The sequence below is a fragment of the Orbicella faveolata genome, unplaced genomic scaffold (genome assembly GCF_042242905.1).
Source record: "Orbicella faveolata isolate gen_17 unplaced genomic scaffold, um_ofav_v1 contig_3, whole genome shotgun sequence".
In the NCBI taxonomy this organism is placed as follows: domain Eukaryota; kingdom Metazoa; phylum Cnidaria; class Anthozoa; order Scleractinia; family Merulinidae; genus Orbicella; species Orbicella faveolata.
Window position 1 is genome coordinate 6,370,001 of NW_028301558.1, and position 19,100 is coordinate 6,389,100.

Here is a 19,100-nt window from a genome sequence, read left to right on the forward strand (position 1 = left end):
ATCAAGTTCATTGTGACGTCAAAAACCTCAGCTGTGTTTCCACGGTGTTTCCACATATGGCAAGGTCCCAAAGCTGCACAAATGGACCGGGGAGATCAAGGGATTGCGGCGCTTGCAAAATCATTGGCAACAAGACTCCTCGGTACAGTGGTGGGACATTTCAGTGGCAGACAAAACAAAGCAGACGAAGAAACAGACTTCCTTTTAGGGAAACTCGCGCAAAACAACAGCGCTGTCTTTCCATACCTCACCGACCTGACAGACCTGACTCTGCGAGACCTATCAGAAATAAAAACTCGCAAAGGTTTTACATTAAAGGATGGACTGCGCCGTGCAATTCTCAACAAAGACAAAGCAGGAATCATTGCTGGGGACGAAGAGTGCTTTGTGTTATTTCAAGGCGTGTTCGAACCTCTGATAAAAGAAATTCACGAGATTAGCACGAATCATTTGCCGATCTCGAGCCTTAAAACAGACGCCCTGGACAGAACTGTGTTTGATGGACAGTGCGTGCTCTCCTGCAGAATCCGTGCTCTCAGGTCCTTGAAAGGTTTTCCATTCTCTTGGTTTTGTACCACTGAAGAAAGATTATCCATTCAGATTATCGTGGTTGACGTTTTGGAAAAGCTACAAGGTGTGTTTACACTGCGGTGAAAATCACAATGCGTTCACACTAGGTTAAAACATTTCTTTTAGTCTGATCACGAACGAAACATGCTCCACTCATTAGACGTTACCTTGCGCCAATCTTCAGAAAGAACAAATAGGTTTGTCAAATTAAGTTATAGCAGAGAATAGTAAAATGTAACAGTAATTCCAAGCTGTTTTTTTTTTGGTTTAACAATAACACGTGTTTGGAAACGAACAACTTACGTGAATAATGCAATTACAAACAGATTCCGTTAGAAGAACCAAGTCATTCTCTTACTAAGTATAATCTCTTGTTATAGACATATTTTCAATAATACCCTTGGACACGTTCTAGTGCAAGCTTTCTTATATTCTACGCCCAAGAAGAAGGGATCTTTAGCAACAAGTTCAAACCGAAAACAGAAGAAACAGATCGGGGACTTGGACTCACTGGATAAGTTGTCAACACACGAATCCTCTTTACTAGTTGTTTTGAGTTCTTTATCGTTATATTTGGAGAATTTTTACTCTGATCGTTTCTCTCAGGGGCTTCGGGGTTTTAAGGAAGGTTAACTGTGATTTTCATTCGAGTGTCGAAAAGTAATTGGATTGGCGTCACTTCGCTACACGATTGCTGCCCGATTGGCTTAAAAAACTCGCGCCACTTTCTCATCCAATCAGAGGTAAAACCAAAACCTCGCACGCGTTTTCCCGCATTATGGATCATGTAATCATGACTTCGAGCTTTGATTGGTTCACTGTATTTTCTGTGTCCTCTGTGATAGGCTGGAGCGATTACTTTGGCTTTGGTTTTACGACACTCAATTGAAAACTGCTCTAACCTTGAAAGTGTTGCGTTTTGTTTCTCCCTAAAAGGTGATCTCCACGGCGAATTCATTCCACTAAATCAGCTAGCAGACAAGAATCTTAACAAAATGTTACAGAGCCATCGCGTATTCTTGAAACAGAGATGCCCCTTGAACCGAGCTTGGAAAGAAGGGAGAGGAATATGGCACGATCGAACAAATAATTTGTTGATTTTAATAAATGAAGAAGAACACATCAAGATTATCTCTCACCAGTCTGGAGATGACTTATTCCACCTGTTTGAGAAACTTAGTCATTTGCTTCTTGAAATTGAAAGCCTGTTGATGAGGAATGGGTACGAGTTCATGCGCAGTGTTAACTATGGTTACCTGGCGTCCGGACTCCAAGAACTTGGCACCAGTCTTCGTGTCAGCGTCACTGTTTATCTCCCTCTTATAGCAAAAGTAGGTAGACATTTTATTAGGTCTTGTAGTATGACCCGAAGGTTAGGGGTGGGGAGCATTTGAACACCATTTTTGCCCCGGGGAGGAATATGATCAACTGAAGATTCAAAATGACTAATGCCCAGGGGGTTTCCCGGAGGGGATGTTAAGGTATAGAACTGACTGGTATATTACTTTCATTGCCTCTGTGTGGACGTTTAAACACTGTTCTCGTGACCTATCTTGTCTTGAAATTATCTGTTTTTCTGATTGTTCTTCCAATAATCTGTCTTTCACACTTCGTCATTTGGGTTTCCACAGGACACCAGGCTCCAATTTATCTTGAAGCGCTTGGGTTTGCAGAGGAGAAAGTCAGGTTAGGGACCAGTTCCTTGTATAAAGTAAAAAAAAGAGAAACAACTGCACTGGTCGTGCGTTTACAAATCTAAACTGTGAGGAAAATGAAGTATGTTATGTTCTGTTTTTATATGTACTGCAGGTAGAAAGAACTCGCAGTCGTGGCTGGTATTCAAGCAAATAGAAAATGAACTGAACATTCTTTCTATTTTCTATTCTTGTCTTTTTCCATACAGGGATCCATTTTCCAAACGCTGAGACGCGTCGTGGTATAATATTTGAAGTCTCGAACACTGGAAAGATTGGATTGAGTGAAGTAAGCTCATGAACTACGCATAGTTTATTACAGCAGTGAAGTCCTAATTTCGTTTAAAGTCCACTCGAAAGGACCAGAAACAAACTGAATGGCGCTGCGTGGGTCTCTCTCGTCCGCAAAGGTTTCTAAAGAATATCTATATACTAGAAATGATGAAAACGAGGAGAATGACAGTGAAGCTAGGGAAGAATGACTGCCATCAATGGATATTTCCCTCCTCCTAAACTCAACCTCCAGATAATCCGCGGCCCAGAAAGCGACTTCTGAAAAAAACGTTGAAAAGCGTAGTACTCACTCAACTGAAGTCACTTAATCATCTTTATTTTCCTGTAATATTACGTTTGTTCCGAGAAATAACTTCAAAATCTAAAACCATCAATCATTACCTGGAATGTCACAACTTTTACACAACTTTTCATTCTACCGTTTTGATATCATCATTTTGATATCACCTGATGTCACGTTATGTCATGTCACCCCAAGCAAGAGACTATGATCTACAGCCTCTTACATCATGTCACGACACGCGCACAAGTCATGTCACATCGTGTGTGAAATGTTGCAATGTGACGTATGCAATACAATAATTGTGTAACGTTATTTAGTGCAGTGTGGTGTAGCGTTGTATAGTATAGTATGGCGTGGTGTTACAAGATATTGTTTCCAAATCAATCCTATTTTTATCGATTTTATGTCAGGTGGATCTCATTCAACACGTCGTCACAAGTGTGAATCATCTCACTCAAATGGAAGAAATTCTGGCAAACCATCGTCACATGGACTCGTTTATCACCAAGATCGTTAAAAAGACGCAAAACATGAAGAATGAGAGAAATGACTGACTTTGCCTTCGTAGCATCAGCTCCAGTTAGACCAGTCCAGGAAAACTAGAGTTGCAGACTGGATGGCTGCTATTGGCTGTTACCATCAATCCGCTTCATAAAACACGTGGCGGATTTTTTTCAAGTCCGAGGGCTTTATATCTCATGATATCTATTAACAAATATCATTCACTTTGAAAAGAATTAACACTTTCTATCATCATCATCATCATCATCATCGTTGTCGTCGTCGTCGTCGTCGTCATCCTCATCATCAACACAATGATAGTTTGACAATGGTGGTTTGAAGGTAAAGAGAGTTGGTATCAACACCCAAAGTAAGAAGACTGTGATGCTGGAATCTCGTAAAATCGTTGTGGTCACGAAACAAGCACTTGAAAATACAAGAAATGCAGATGTTTCATGGCAATGATAGACTTTTTCCTATGTAAAGCGCACCTAGGACCAACGATTCAAAAAAAACTTGTGGCTGATATTGAAAGGATTAACTGATTATCTTTTAGATGTGGCTTCTGTATGTCTCGTGGCGTATGATAAACCACCGGTATTCTTTTTAAATAAATACAATATGAATGAAAAACCAAGGAAGGTTTCAGAAAATTTCGATACCAAGTATAACTTGGAAGGAATTGAAAAACTGAGACGAATTTGAAACAATCGCCACAGCGGTGCTCATATTACTCTCGTATCCAGATCACTCATCGCCAGGTGACAGAAGAAATCCCTCTCCCCCCCCCCCCCCCCCCCACCCCTTTTTCAGAGAAATTATAAGATCTGATTAAAGGATTATTTTTCGTGGCTTTATGCAAGACACCAAGGAGAAAGAGACATTTTGAATTGTTCTGTAGGAGGTCTAAATTTTGGAATACGGGCAACTAAGCAGAGTCACCCATGAAAAAAATAGAAAAAAAGAAAGAAAAACGAACTAAAAGGCTCGATATTCGATCAATACAAATCTCACGCTAATGAGATAACGTCTGACATACTGGAATCTAAATTTAGAATGTTTATAGTTTTCGTGAAGCAGTCAATAACAGATGATCTATGACCGCTACTGGAAGCAAACGGCATCGTCTCATCATAAATACTCAGTTTGAAAGGGCATATTTCAGACACTCGGGCTCAGACACAGCTTGTGGCAGGTGGACTTCAACAACCACGGGCAAGCTGAAAATTTTTGATGTGGTTTATTTTTCATTTTGCTGATTGCTGCCATCAATTTTGTAACTGCGTAAGAGAAAAGTCATTAGTAAAGGTTATAGGTCGTTATAACTTTGAGTGCTTGGAAAGTACTTGAAACAGAAGTGGGCGGCGTGAGGAAATCACTTGTCATTGCATTACGAGAAACAAATCAAATTCTTCAACATCTTCAGCGATTGAAAACACCCTGTGGCATACGTAACGAGAAAAACAAGCGAAACAAAGCGTGCTTACGAAACAAAAGCGGTTAGAATATTGGGTTTTGAATGATAAGCGTTCTATATATAACGCTCCCTTTGAAAACCAACGGAGTGTGAATCGAGGTAACAAGCCCACCCGCATCTAAAGAATGACATAAATAAGCAGACTATGTATTTTTTTTACCTTGTCCAGAAAGTTCTAAACAAAACAAAGTGAAATCAGCCGCGAGATTTGGCTGCAGGTCCTGTGACTGATACGTAAAGCGTGGCTTGCAGGACGAAGTAAGCGCTTGAGTTTTAAGAAAACACGGCTTGGAAACCAAAGTTGGTCGTTTCTTTGTAGCAGTTTCGCCAGCTATGGACTCTTTGCCTTCAAATGCATGTCTGCTACAGAATGTTACGATCGATTCATCAACGAATTTATCGTCATCCGATAAAATAGAGAGAGCCTTCAAAACTCTCTTCCTTGTGCTTATCGCCGTGGCAAATATTACGGGCAACTCTAGTATCTGTTTGGTTGTTCTCAAAGACAGACATCTGCGCGTTACGGTACGGAATTACGCGGTGGCGAGTTTAGCCTTGGTAGACTTGCTCTCCGTTCAAATCATGATTTTCCAAGTTTTAACTTATTTCAACATTGGTAAAGAAGCCTTCATGTGTAGCCTTATGGGCAGGATATTTGGCTGTCTTTTATACATCAGCATCTTGCACTTATTTACTTTAAGCCTGGATAGATATGTGGCCATATTTTACCCCTTACGCTACCGGTTTATGGTTACGCCGAGACGGGCAGCTGTTGTTTTGTTAACAATCTGGATTGTTCCAATCTTTTCCATTCTCTTCCTTCCGGCAATAAAGCTCGATCTACACGGCTATGCAAGCTTCTACGGGTGCATGGACGAAAGCTTGATAGAAATCACAGACAAAAAGAATCATATTCACATGGGTTTAAATGTAACGTTTCTGTTCTTTCTTCCTCTTCTCGTGATGATGTGGGCTTATTGTCGGATCAGTAAAGTTGCTTGGTACCAGGCCAACCGAGTGGGTGTCGCTGTGATTTCTGCAGTAAGGCTGCCTCTAGGCGGCAGACTCCCGAGAGCAAGAGATAGAAAATGGGCTAAAACACTTGGTAAGTTGATATCGTAACTATGCATTAGAAGCTTAGATGATTTTTTTGACACATAAAACGCTATAAAATTAACAGACACGTCTAAAACAGAACACTGTTGATACTGGCTTACCTGGGTAAACTGCGTCATTCGAGTGATATACTAGTAAACAAGCGTGGCGCAAATTATATTTATCAACTGTGATTATCTAACCAATATTACAACATCTGCCCTCACTCTAGCAGCTCATGATCATAAGGGGGAATTTGTTCTGATTACGAAAACGTACATTAATGTCGTGGAAAAGAAAAATGATGACCCCTATATTTTTTCAAAAAGATTAGAAAATTTTTTTCTATTTTCTATTGAGGTAGAGAAGCGCGCACCTCTGCCTCTAAATGGATTTTTATGATTAGCTACGAGTTTCTTAGAGCTAGCATTAAACAAATGGATCAGAATTAATTTGGAGAATTGATTAATATATCAAGTTTGGGACTGAATCGAATCATGACCCTGAACTCTTCTGCCTAGCGCTTGTGTAAAATTTGCTTAGCACACTGGAAAACTAGAAAATCGGCTTTACCAGTTGTAATCCACGGAAGGTGTATACACAGATTCGATAGACAAAAATTGTTTGTCTTCGTATTCACGTCCCGTACGTACGATTTAGAACAATTTTGATGTATCTTTTCATGCTTTATAGATTTCAGTCACTCTAAGAACTGTGCGGCGGATCACTTACGCCACAAACTCCTGGCGTATTCAGATCGCCGTAATCTATAAACGCTCCGTCAGTCCAACAAAAGGAGCCTCGTTTTATGCAAAGTTTTCTTTTGAAAACAGCGGTTTGTTTCAGACAAACCACTGGGTGACATTGTTTTAATTGAACTTGAACTTGGAATGAAATCTTCCGAGAGTAGTTCAGTGTAATAAACAAACTTAGGCTCCGCCCACACTACGGCCGAGAGATTTGACGGAGTCCCAACTTTATTTTTACGGTTAGGCCTACCGTACACACTAATCTGTCACGAAAACGGAGCTTTTCGAAAACGCTCTTCAAACCGGAGGAGTTTGAAAACCCCAACTTTGCGTTTTTGTGTGGACAAAAAACATTTTTAAAACGGAGCTTTTCAAAAACGATGACGATAATCATGTGATTTCCCTGACTGAGTTTTCCTCAAACACAAATCCAAAATGACCGGTGATTGTTGCGTTTTTAAATTCCTCTGGCGTAGTGTGCATTAGTGTCAGGTTATCCTCTAAACTTGTGTTTTATGCGCGTTTAAAAATGAGAATTGTACCTTGTATTTGGAGCTAAGGCATGGAACAAAGATCTCAATGTCGTCAAAGTAAGGAATTAAACTCCACTAAGTTGAGTGTCGTTCTGAGTTTGTATGAAATTTCTACTGCGAGTCTCCCATTGAGAAATCAATTTTAAGGACCTTTAAGAGAATTACGCTAAGGCTACAAAAAAAAAAAAAAAAGATTTAAAGTAATATTAAACAAGTTAAAATCGTTTCATTTCGCAATTTACTGATATTGTTACAGCGGCAATGTAGATGACTAAGCATTAACTGAAACAATTTAATTATTTCATATTGTAACACCACATTTTAGATGACGTTATAGCAGCTGGAGAGCTACACCAGTATAGCAATGTCGGCCCTTGAGTGTGTTGAGGAGTCCGCCTTGGTCGAGATTTTTAATTTGACCCCCTTGAGACAATTCAAGGACCTCGACTGGAGAATCTTTACGGTTTTTACCAATTTGTCAAGTTATACTCTCCAAGAATACTTTGACCTATTGCAGGTCCTACTTGTTCAACAAACTCTAACAAATTTTGTATGACAATGGTGAATGAATAGTTAACGTTTTTTTGATTTTTTGTTGTTGCTCGTCAAAGATACAGCAGAAGTGGATTGGTTGAAGGAGCTACGTTATGGTTTCGCATCTTGAAAAGTTTAGCCTAAATTTTTCAAGTTCGTCGTTTGTAATCCGTGCCAATCTTCTCCATCCTTAGCCATCCTTGCTTCTTTTTGATTCATTGATATCTCTATGTTTTTTTTCCTAGCTTAGTAAATAACTTTTTTCAGGTTCCCTTCAGTTAATTAAAGGTCATTTTGTTCATGGCCAAAATAACTCAAAATGCCGTAACTAAGTTCCTTTAATGAGACACTAAATTAACATCAAATACTTAGCTGTACAGCTTGAACAGCAATTGATAGAAAAAGGTTACTTACTCTCTTATATTTCCTTTTCTTACAGCGATCGTGATTGGTGCATTTCTGGGCTGCTATCTACCAATAGTTGTGGCATCGTTGGTGCACATTTACAGTGAAGAGACATCGTTTCGCTCCTTGGGAAAGGTTTTAGAGATTTTATTGTTCCTTACTTTTTTAAACACTGTTTTAAACCCCATGATTTACTCTCTTCGGAGCAACGATTACAGGAAAGCCTTCAAAAGGATATTTGGAACACACACTCAAGAGTCAAATAGCGATCGTCGCCTACGTCTGAATTATGCCACACAAGAACTGGAGAGTCTAACAGTGTCTAGTCTGGTGACATCATCTCACGCGAACACTCCATGAAACTCCATTTTAATACAGTGAGCTCTCTCAGATAAAGATAGACACCTTCGGGAGTGGCTCTAGTTGTTTACCTTGGAGAGTTGTCCGCAGTAAAAGAATTAACTCGCAAATAGATAAGTGAGACCAGCGAGACGTACCACAACCATGTCCCGTTGGGGGAGGTGTCCGTCTTTGATTAAGAGAGCTAACTGGGGCGCCATGAAATGCAGTGGACCACGTTACAATTTTTACAGCCCTCTAGTGGCGGAAGGTGAACATTACAGTTGTTACATCATACGTATGATGAATCTAGCTCTATAAAAACAGTTAAATTAAATTCGAGAAAGACAACAGTGAGTGGTATGACGCAGTGAAAAAGGAGTTTTTCTGTGACTGTCATAAAAACCTTTTTCTACACTAAATCAAGAACATGCATTGTAAAAATTGCTAAATTAAAAAAATTAGCACTATCAGCAGGGCCCAGCTATTGTGTACTGAGATAGAAAAGAAAAACTTGTGAAATGGTAAAGAAATAAAAGTTTATATCAATAAATTTATCGACACGGACATTGAATGGAACTGGGATGGAGACTGACTTTTTTGCCTTTGCCAATCATTGTGACGCGAAAGAAAATGCGCGGCGCGAAAGAAAACGCGAGAGGCTGCGCGTAGTAAATGTAAACAAAAACTGAGTCATGCGAATGGCCCTTACTGAATTCCTGCAGTGATGCGATTTAGCGCCCTAGGCCCACTGCCAATAAGCGCGCCCTTTCTAATGTGCGCTCTCCTTTAAGTATCGTTTTCTTAAGTGCCCCAATTCTACTTAGCTCACCATCATAAAAGTGACATTGAATACCTGGAGTAGAATGATTAAACAAGTAAACTTTACAGTCTTCTTCCTCAGCTGAACGTAATATTGGACATATTGGCTTGGAATAAACAATAAAATGATGTCATGACTATCACAGTACAATGCTTAACGCCAAGAAACATTCCGGTAGTTGGGGTCTTAGTTAACGCCCTTACTATTGATAAGCCATCTCTCTGGAGAAACCAAAACCAAATTAGCAACCAGGGAACAGGTTCACGAAGGTCTTTTAGATAAAGATGTCTTGTAAGTATTGTTCAAATACAAAAGCCTAATGCTTATAGAAAATGATGCTCAAGATTCATCTTAACTAGGAGCGCTTCATGAATCTAGTCAGGGTGCTAAATAGCCTGCGAACGGAGACTTATTTCCGGCTAATAGACAAAGTTAAATTCTTTTAATTTACTCAGGCATCGGATTGCGCAAAACAATTTTGTGCTTGAACAATTTTCTGACGTTTCTCGACCCCAGTCTCGACTGGTCATGGTTACAAAATATTTATCCCGTTCCCATTTTGGACATTTTTTTCTCCATTTCCAGTGACTTAAAGGAGCTCAGCCACGGTGTTTTGTCTTTTTTTTTTGGCCACGTACAAAATCTCCCTTAAATGGAAGGAAACCTGAAAATAATAGTTTACTAAGATAGGAAAACATCAAAGAGATAATAATAAACCATAAAGGAACAAGGATGGTCAAGGATGTCAAAGATTGACACGGATTGCAAACGACGAATTTGAAAAATTTAGGCCAAACTTTTCAAAATAAGCAAACCGTGGCTGAGCTCCTTTAATCCCGTAACAGCCTAATTACCCCACCGCGCAAACTCGATTCCAGTGTCTACTCGTCCATTCAGTTTTTGCCACGACAAGAGGCGAAGCAGGTGAAGTAGTTAGCAGTCCTAAAATGAAAGTTCGAATCGCCGATGAACTCCCAATTGTGCCACTTGGGAGTGGAAATTTGACGGGGAAGGTTTTAGTTTCACTTGAAGATAACGCAGGGTTTAGCATGTACGAATTTCACGCTAAACCTGGCGATGAAGTGACGCTGGCGGCATTTCACCCAAATCACAATCACATCTACTATTGTGCCGAAGGTATGTGGTCTTGTTAACTATGATTCAGTGTTCCAAGGCTTAGGATAAACAGATCGTTTATTTACTGTACGAGTTAGTGAAATTCTTTTGGAACTTAACGGTGCAAATGACTGAAACGTTCGATATGCTAATGGCGACGAAAATTTTCATTGCAATCAGTCAAACGTAACGCAAACCTACTTGTCACGCAACTACTTGTTGGCTAACCTTGTTCCCAAGGTATTTCATCAACCCCCTCTCTTGCTCCAGGCTCCCGGAGTCGGGAAGATGAGAGACCCTGGGAAGGAGGTTAATTATTGGCGGCAAATTATTCTTAAAATGTCGGTCTAAATCAGAGGATAAAGGTAAAGCATAAAACAATGAATTAGAAACAGTAAGGATTTTAGACAAAATAGGATTTGTTGAGAAAAGGGCAGACAGGTAGTGAATGTAATATGAAGTGAAAGTACAGTTTAATTACATAAACAGTACAGTGGAGCTCTTCCTTATGGCCACTTTATTCTGGTCTGAACAAGAGCTCAGTCAGTCATTTTCTTAATTAAAGAACCCCTTTAATACGGATTAACAGGTTTCCACAGTAGCTGCTTTAATTTTCAAGCAGGAATCACATTATAAAGTAACCCCTGACCCTCTCAACCAGCATAGAACAACATTTGCACAACTCACATGGCAAGAGTACCCTTCGCTATCCAGGTTTGAATTTAGACGACTGTAGACCAAAATTAAACTGACAGTCCAGTCCCTGAACCCACCCTGCCCCGCCCTATAAAGGGGGTTGAACACAGACTCTCTCTTCTCCCGCCTGGGTTTCACCCCTATACAGAGTGGGTAAGGGAGAGTTCAGCGACTGGACTTAATTGCTGACTGCCCTCATTGTCTTTTGTTTTGTTTTTTGATTTAAAGTAACACACGTTTAACAAATTACACATATCACAAATTAAAAATTACCATAACAAATTACTCTGCTAGCGCTACATCCATACTACAATATACATGACTTTTTTACACCAGGTGCTACTTACTTACAATAGGAAAACAAAATAAAACAAAATAATTAACTAATTCTGACAACACACATAATTTAGCTACAATTAAATCAAACAGGGGATAAAAAGAACAATAAGAAAAAAAAAAGAGAAAGAAAAGAAAAGAAAGAAAAGGAACACTTAAACATACAAAATAAATGGAAAAAGCAAAGAAACAACTAAAAATGCAGTTAAGGGGGAGGAGGAACGATTTCTAAATTATCTTGATTTGATACAATTAAGAGTAACTTAGTTTAATTTGATAAGGAGCATAGTCACGTTACGAGTAGTTTTCAGGTGTTAATTTACGAATTTTTAACTTTGTATTTATAATACAAATTACTAAATAAATAATTACTAGAATCAATTATTGATTCTAATAATAAATTCGGTAAGTACAAGTGAACTATTGTTTAGTTTATTTACATACACATAGAATTTCATGGAAAGGAGGGTGTAACTGAATTTTCTCACTAGCACTGGGTATTTTGGGTGCTTAAAGGTAGCGAAAAGCATTGTTTTGGTATTTGGGTGAAAGTTGGAACCATCCTGACTTTGCATGGGAAGGTTTTTGTAAATTTGCAGTCAATAAAGGTGTGTCACTGTCTGTTTGATCGACCAGCACATTATGTTCAAGCTTGCAAAATTCCTTTTTATAATAACTGTCTAATTTCTTGCGCTGATTGGCTCATTTTTATCATCAATAAGAGTACAGACGGATAAAATTTTAATTTATGCAAGATTTCAAGTTTAACTTTCAGCTGTCAAACTGTCAACTTTTTAACCAGTGAGATTTTATTGACTTTTTTTCAGTAGCCAATCAAAAAGCGAGAAAAACTATTGACAATGTTCTTGTCATTTTGAACAAAATTCACTTATCTTTGTTTACGGCAACTTAAAGGTGTCTTTTCCCCTCATTTATTCCCAGCATTTAACCATTTTGGGGTCTTATTATTGTAAAAAACAAATTGACATCAGCTTTTTATGCGTATGTCCTCTTATTGATGATAAATTTTGTCATAACATTGTCAAAGTTTATTATGGAACCACTTGCCTGCGGCTCATGGTTCCACAGCCACTTTGACAATGTTGTGATGCAATTTATCATCAATCAGAGGACAGACACATAAAAAACTGACGTCAATTTGTTAATTACATCCATAAAATATCCGAAAGTCTTATGTTCCTCATCAAACATATCCACCCTTTGTTCACAGGACGATGTACCATACACAACGATGCAACTGAACAGCTACCTTTTACTGCTGACCATCTTCTTGCTCTTACATCCGAAAACACTGTACGTGCAAACGTTCAGGAGCCAATGAGAATCGTTGCAGTTTCGGTCCCACGTGACCCAAGCATGTCTCCTTTGCCTCTGCTTATGAAGAGCCTTAGTGAGGTTGTTGGTTCAGATCGCAATGTCCCCTTTGAAGGTGGCTATAGTCGAAGATTTCTCGCTGCCCCTGATGGGTACAACATTTCATTTCACAACACGCTTGCTCACGCCAGCTTTAATGCGCGCCTTCACTATCCACATAACATGGAGGCAAATTACTTTATCAAAGGCCAAGGGGAATATGTCTGGAAAAATGGCCAGCAACAATTCGACTTCGAAAAGCATCATGGGACCATGTTACTTGTTGAACACGATGCGCATGAGGTCAAGATTGGAGGTAGTGACTCGATTGCCATTTGCTTGTTTTCTCCACCTCTCAAGGGTACCGAGCGGCTGAGGTTAAATCAGGAGTCTGGGTCGTCTTATTAGATCCTAGCCAACCGGCGGTGAGGCCTTTGTCTAAACTTGAAAATCTTTTCTCGTGTCAAGTTTAGAGTAGCTCTGGAGGCGAGAATGTTCTTTGGAAGATTTGTGCGGTGTAAAAGGAGGCAGATAATTGCCCCATTATTGTCATTTTTTAAGATCAATGTAGTCTTGGAGAATTCAACCTTTCGTAGACTAGTCAATGAATAAAATGGGTCTTATTGTGATTCAAGGAGAAGTGTACTGGATGTTTTGTAGTAAGGAAAAGCGTTGAGTGGCAAGTGAAACTTGCATAAATTGAACATTACGAGTCATCAAGAAAGGTTCTACTGGGTTTCTCTCTAATAAGAAAAAGTATTCTTTAACACAGAACGATGAGTATTTAGCAGCATGTGTCACATGTTTTGCGCGTAAAATTAATCGTCATAACCTGGTTTCTTTCCGCTCTTTTGCTCCGTTTCTATCCACATTTTTACATCCATTGCAAAGCGTAGTAATGCCGACCAAGGTAAGGTAAGGTAAAGTCTGCATAGGAGCCAAGTGGCCCATTAGGCTGGAACTTATCCCGGTTTCTGTAGCATGAAGCGACTAGGAGTATTTCTACTCCCCCCTGGACGGGATGCTACTCCATCGCAGGGTTACCCCCCAGCATTAAAATGCCGGTACCCATTTATACATCTGTGTGGAGAGAGGCACTGTGAGAGTTAAGTGTCTAGACCAAGCACACCGGGCTTGAACCCAGACCGCTCGGTCCGGAGACGAGCGCACTAGCACGCCTCTCATTTGCGAGTTTATTACGACACTTTCGTCGAAGTGAAAAGCTCTTTATTCACCAGTTTAAAAAAATCACCACTGACATCCCCCGTGTCCAAAAATATTCAGTTTGTTGTTTTTGGCAAATTAGCTTTTATGGGACGACCATCGCAAATATTTGGAGAGAAGACTGAAAATCGGCTTGTAACACAACAGGTGCACTCTAAACGGGACATGAATACGACCAAAAAGGTTATCTGTGCCAGTAAAGATTATTTTAGCTCACGATATTGTAATTACGTTGTCTTTGATATTTTGCTCTCGTATGGTCAGTCTTCGAAGGCGCATCTTCAAAAATAATACCAAAGTTTTTTAAGTTTGATGTTCGTAATCCATCTCAGTCCTTGTCATCCTTTTTGGTTAACTCTTATCTGTTTAGTGTTTTTCGTCCTCAATGCAGTATCATTTCGCGATGTGAAATTCATGTTTTATTTTAAATAGCATCTAACAGGGAACAACTTCCCCATTTACCTAAATTACAAATGTAAAAGAAAATGAAATCAGTTTGTAGCAAAACTTAAAATCAATAAAAACTTAGACAACAGATGGCATGCGATAGTTGAAAGAAATTACAATTCAATTATATATTTAGATGAAACAAATCAATGTAAATAAAACAAATAAACAAAAATAATGAAACTAATTTACTGAGCGAGGCCTGTTTACATTGAGAGTCAGCTGTTCAACGCATATCAAGATGAAGATTTATCCATTTGAGTGAGTGTAAACATCCACGTCTGCCGCTAAATAGCGTGCAGTGTTCTCAGCTGCGTGAAACAGGCAAACGCAATCCAGTCTACGCATGATTAAAAAATTAGGCTCCATAAAGAGAATACTGCAGTCAAAAAATTTTCAGTTAACACGATTAGTCTTTGTTGAGGGGTGTTCCTCAATACACGTTCAGTTGGCGTCATCATATGCATAAACAACTGCTGGTAAGAGATAAAGTGAGTTTACTATCTTGTTCTGCGGTATCTTCGTCTCTTCAGTTTTAAACCCGTCTTTTTGACAGAGGGATATAAAATATTATAGTCCATTGAATCGAAGTTTGGCAGATAAAATTGGTAGTGTGATTTCCATTCAGTTAGTCGATCTTTATTTAATTTGTGTAGAAAAAAGAGCGAGTTAAGTCGATTTTTTTAAAATTTTTGTAGAAAAAAGAGCGAGGATTGCCATTGTGTGATTTAAAGTTTTGTCTTAGTCTAACACACTCGTATACTCTTTTTCCATAATATAGACCCTTATACTATGAGTCTCACGGTTCCCTCTTCGGCACTGAGTGTAGCCAGAATTCGGGTTCCTTTAACTCTAAATAAAAGTGTATCTCAAACTCATATGTCTCGTATGTGTAATGCCTGAGAAGGTTTTTTAACACCTAAAAAGATACAAAAACGTTTTTTTTTTCAATCACTAAGCTTTGTTCGTCGTTCCAAGAGTGACTTCATGTGGTTCGCATTCAACAACAACAAAAAAATCATGCAGCAACGTTGTAACGTAAATAGGTTCACCAATTAACAACTAATTCATCTTTAGCGTAAATCACCGAGAAATGATTCACTCGAAAAGTTTGTAGAACACGAAAGAAGCGTAAGGGTTGCTCCAGACGCACACGAGACCATCTAAAGCTTCTTGAAACTTTGATAACAACACGGTTGATAACAAGATCCCCTTTATCGGTATGGAAATAATCAAGAACGGAACAAAGATTGAAACACAAGTGTACAGAAAACCGACTAACACTGGCTTGCTGTTGCATTTCCAAAGCCACACGGATAAACGCTACAAACATTGCTTGCTCAAAACAATGATTCATCGTGCATACGCCCTATCTTCTACAACTGAAGCTTTCAATCAAGAATGCACTAGGCTTCGCTCCATCTTTACTCGACTTGATTATCCGATAACGACCATTAATTCCACCATTAACAAGTTTATCCTGAACCTTTCATCCGGTGTACGTGAAAGACAAGTGGAAGACGGCCGTGTCTTGCGAGTTAGTCGTCCCCTCAAGGAACAAACATCAGCTAATGCGGTTAGAAGGCAAATGCGCGATCTCAACCACAAGATTGGCACTACCCTACAACCAGTATTTATTAGCAAGAAACTGGAACAAGATCTCAAGCCCAAAGAAATCAAGCCTCCGATCGTAAATCAACAATGCGTGGTTTATTTATTTTCATGTGATCTGTGCGATGCAGATTATGTCGGCTACACAGCCCGACACCTCCACCAACGAATTGCTGAACATAAAACTCGGCGATTAGAAAACACCTTTCGGAAGCCCACGGGGACATAAGCCTCCTCAACGAAAGCCAGTTTCGAATTCTCCGAAAGCGCTAAGGGAAATTTGATTGCCTCGTCTATGAGATACTTTGCATAAAGGAACGGAATCCAAACTTGAACACGCAAACTGACTCCATCCGTGCGAAACTCTTTGTTTAACTTTAAACATTTTAACACATCCATTGAACTATTGTTTTACTGACTATTTATACATTTTTTATCAACTATCATTTTGACTTGATAATGACGTTAACTCAACGTCGAAACGTCGTCGTTTTTTAACAAAAATTTTTAACTTTCTCAATATGCTTAGAAATATTTTATCGCAATTTTTTATAGTTATATGTTACGTTTATTTGAAATATTTGTTTCCTTTGTTTCAGTGACATGCCTGTAAACTAGCTAGGCCTAGTGCTTGTACAGCTAAGTGCATGACCACTATAAATAAGATTTACATTTTACATTTTACATAATGTCGGGTTTTGTCTACTTCTTAATTCTTAGAGACTTGACACTTGGCCGAGTGGGCCTAAATTGGAGCTCTGCTCGTTCTAATGCGTATGAAAACTGAAAATTTGTATTCTCGACAGATTACCCTAACAATGAGGGCTAAACTATTGATGTTGCTAACATTTACTGCTCTACACGTTGTGACACCTCAGACGGTAATGATTTTTTTGTATTTTTTTTTGTATTTTTTTGTATTTCTTTGTATTTTTTTTGTATTTTTATTTCTTTTGTATTTCATTCTTGGACCATTTGTACGTTCACTTCTTAATAACTCTTTTCATGCTTCCACTACAGACATGCACTTCAACAAACGGTGTTCCTGGCATTCCAGGAACTCCCGGCATACCTGGACCTCACGGTCGGGAGGGCCCAAAGGGAGAACGAGGGGAGACTGGTCCCAAGGGGGATCTGGGCTCCAAGGGTGAAGCTGGTGCCCAGGTCTTTTCTAACTGGAAACAATGTGTTTGGCAAGGGGGTGATAACCGGGACTTTGGATTAATTAAGGTAACGCTATATGTTTATGAAAGTCTTGAGAATCAATTACTATTGCATAAGTGAACTATTAGAGAGCCAGATCTGGACATTTAGAGCGGTTTTATACAGACAGTATTAAAACCAAACCAAAACCAAAACCAAAGTAATCACTCTAGCCAATCACAAAGGACACAGACAATCCAGTGAACCAATCAAAACTCGAAGTAATTACAAGTAGCTGCCGACGTAAAGCGCGAGTCACGATTGGTTTTGGTTTTACTCCTGATTGGATAAAAAAAATGCCGCGAGTGTTTTTAAGCCAATCGTGTAGTATAGTTGATGCAAAGGCGATTAATTTTCGACACTCAAATGAAAACCGCTCTAAGTACGCCTTAACTCTGAGACGTAATTTTGTTTACTTGCTTTTCCTTCAACTGTGCAGGACTGCATGTTTCAAAAGAAACACAAAGATACTTCCTTACGTGTGTTCTACACTGGAGCTCTTCGCATCTACAACTGCAACAAGTGTTGCAAGCGTTGGTTCTTCACCTTCAATGGCGCGGAGTGCAGTGGTCCAATGCCAATTGACGGACTTGTTTACATCCGTGAAGGGAATGACCTAGAGCCCCTCCGCGTCCGCCATATTGAAGGGTACTGTGAGAATATTCCTAAGGGAGGAGTGCGTGTGGGGATCAACGTGGGAAACTGCGCACGTCACGATAATGCAGACGCGCATTCTGGCTGGAATTCGGTGTCCCGGATTGTGGTGGAAGAAGTACCCGCTCCTCAGCCGTAATATAAGAAACATTACAGTCCTGCGACATGTTAGGCTGTTAACAGACCATTCAGTTTTACCGCAGCGAACAAATTGACAAATTTAAATCTTATTAGCTTACTCCATAAGGTAGCCCTAAACAGATAATAATTTTTAAAACGTACGACAAGATGTGGCATAAGATTTCTTCTTTCGAGATATAAAGAAAATTAACCACATGTTAGAAACTTTATTACTTTCAAGGGTTATTATCATTTCATGTTTCGTCTCAAATTTGCAACTCACTTCTGTTGAATTTTTTTTCCGTTTGAATAGTGCCATGGTATCCTGGTATTAAACATATCTTTTAATGTAGAGGCCAGCGTGTCGCTGATTCATGTGTAAATTACCTAAAGTTGAATAAATCGAAAAAACGTTACAGAAAACTGAAGCGGTATATCCAGCATACATAACAAAATGTCATGTATATCTTTAACAAATGATAGTTCTTTCAGTTCCATGTCTATCGCATCATAGTTAATACTGAGTCCCCGCTAGTAAATATGACTACTCGGAACGTTTGTGTGTGTGATGATTTAGATTTCGAGACTCGGCTTAAATTCGTCAAGAGGCATCATTTTCTATGAATCATCCATACATCCCTTGCTAGCTATTGGTACAGGTGTGGTAAAGGAGTCGGTCAGAGCTTCGGAAATCAATCATACAATAGTGTATTAGTCCTTTACTGGTAGATCAGACTATTCATTTCATTTTTCGTGGATAGGCTGTGTGTAGGGTGAAATCATAAATAGCGACTGTCAAGAACGCCTTTACTATGCTAATGTCCTATCTCATTGCCATTCTCAAAGTCGCGTTTAATTGGCTATACTTGACAACAGACGCGATTCCATCAGTAAATTCATTCATGATCAACTAGCGCTGACTGCGCTGCGAAGCTTAGCCCTAGACAAGGGTCACTTCGAAATTAAGTAAAAAGCCGTCAAGGAAAAAATATGATAGCCCCAATTAAGTTCGCTTGCGCACT

At 39.3% G+C, this 19,100-nt stretch overlaps 4 protein-coding genes and 1 pseudogene across 4 annotated transcripts in view; all 5 read left to right on the forward strand.

Annotated features, from left to right (window-relative positions):
• Window positions 1-3,395, forward strand: part of LOC110068204 (creatine kinase U-type, mitochondrial-like) — a 3,398-nt gene extending 3 nt beyond the window's left edge. The window contains exons 1-5 of the mRNA XM_089298374.1: window positions 1-634; window positions 1,507-1,901; window positions 2,202-2,256; window positions 2,474-2,553; window positions 3,252-3,395. The exon at window positions 1-634 is cut by the window's left edge and continues 3 nt beyond it. Of these exons, the coding sequence (XP_089154500.1) occupies window positions 82-634; window positions 1,507-1,901; window positions 2,202-2,256; window positions 2,474-2,553; window positions 3,252-3,395 (1,227 nt within the window). The 5' untranslated portion in view covers window positions 1-81. The remainder of the gene's footprint in view (window positions 635-1,506; window positions 1,902-2,201; window positions 2,257-2,473; window positions 2,554-3,251) is intronic.
• A 1,268-nt stretch (window positions 3,396-4,663) lies between these two features.
• LOC110068227 (histamine H2 receptor-like) lies at window positions 4,664-9,053 on the forward strand. The gene is made up of 2 exons (XM_020775609.2): window positions 4,664-5,924; window positions 8,170-9,053. The coding sequence occupies exons 1-2, from the start codon at window positions 5,153-5,155 to the stop codon at window positions 8,493-8,495; spliced, it is 1,098 nt and encodes a 365-aa protein (XP_020631268.2). The 5' UTR covers window positions 4,664-5,152; the 3' UTR covers window positions 8,496-9,053.
• A 1,117-nt stretch (window positions 9,054-10,170) lies between these two features.
• Window positions 10,171-13,453, forward strand: LOC110068205 (uncharacterized). The gene is made up of 2 exons (XM_020775584.2): window positions 10,171-10,434; window positions 12,677-13,453. The coding sequence occupies exons 1-2, from the start codon at window positions 10,245-10,247 to the stop codon at window positions 13,225-13,227; spliced, it is 741 nt and encodes a 246-aa protein (XP_020631243.2). The 5' UTR covers window positions 10,171-10,244; the 3' UTR covers window positions 13,228-13,453.
• A 2,217-nt stretch (window positions 13,454-15,670) lies between these two features.
• LOC149106193 (uncharacterized) lies at window positions 15,671-16,650 on the forward strand (annotated as a pseudogene).
• Window positions 16,651-16,911: 261 nt separating this feature from the next.
• Window positions 16,912-18,490, forward strand: LOC110068206 (collagen triple helix repeat-containing protein 1-like). Its single transcript, XM_089298142.1, has 3 exons — window positions 16,912-16,982; window positions 17,122-17,331; window positions 17,744-18,490. Exons 1-3 carry the CDS (start codon window positions 16,920-16,922, stop codon window positions 18,095-18,097), a joined length of 627 nt encoding a protein of 208 aa, XP_089154268.1. The 5' UTR covers window positions 16,912-16,919; the 3' UTR covers window positions 18,098-18,490.
• The last annotated feature ends 610 nt before the right edge of the window (window positions 18,491-19,100 follow it).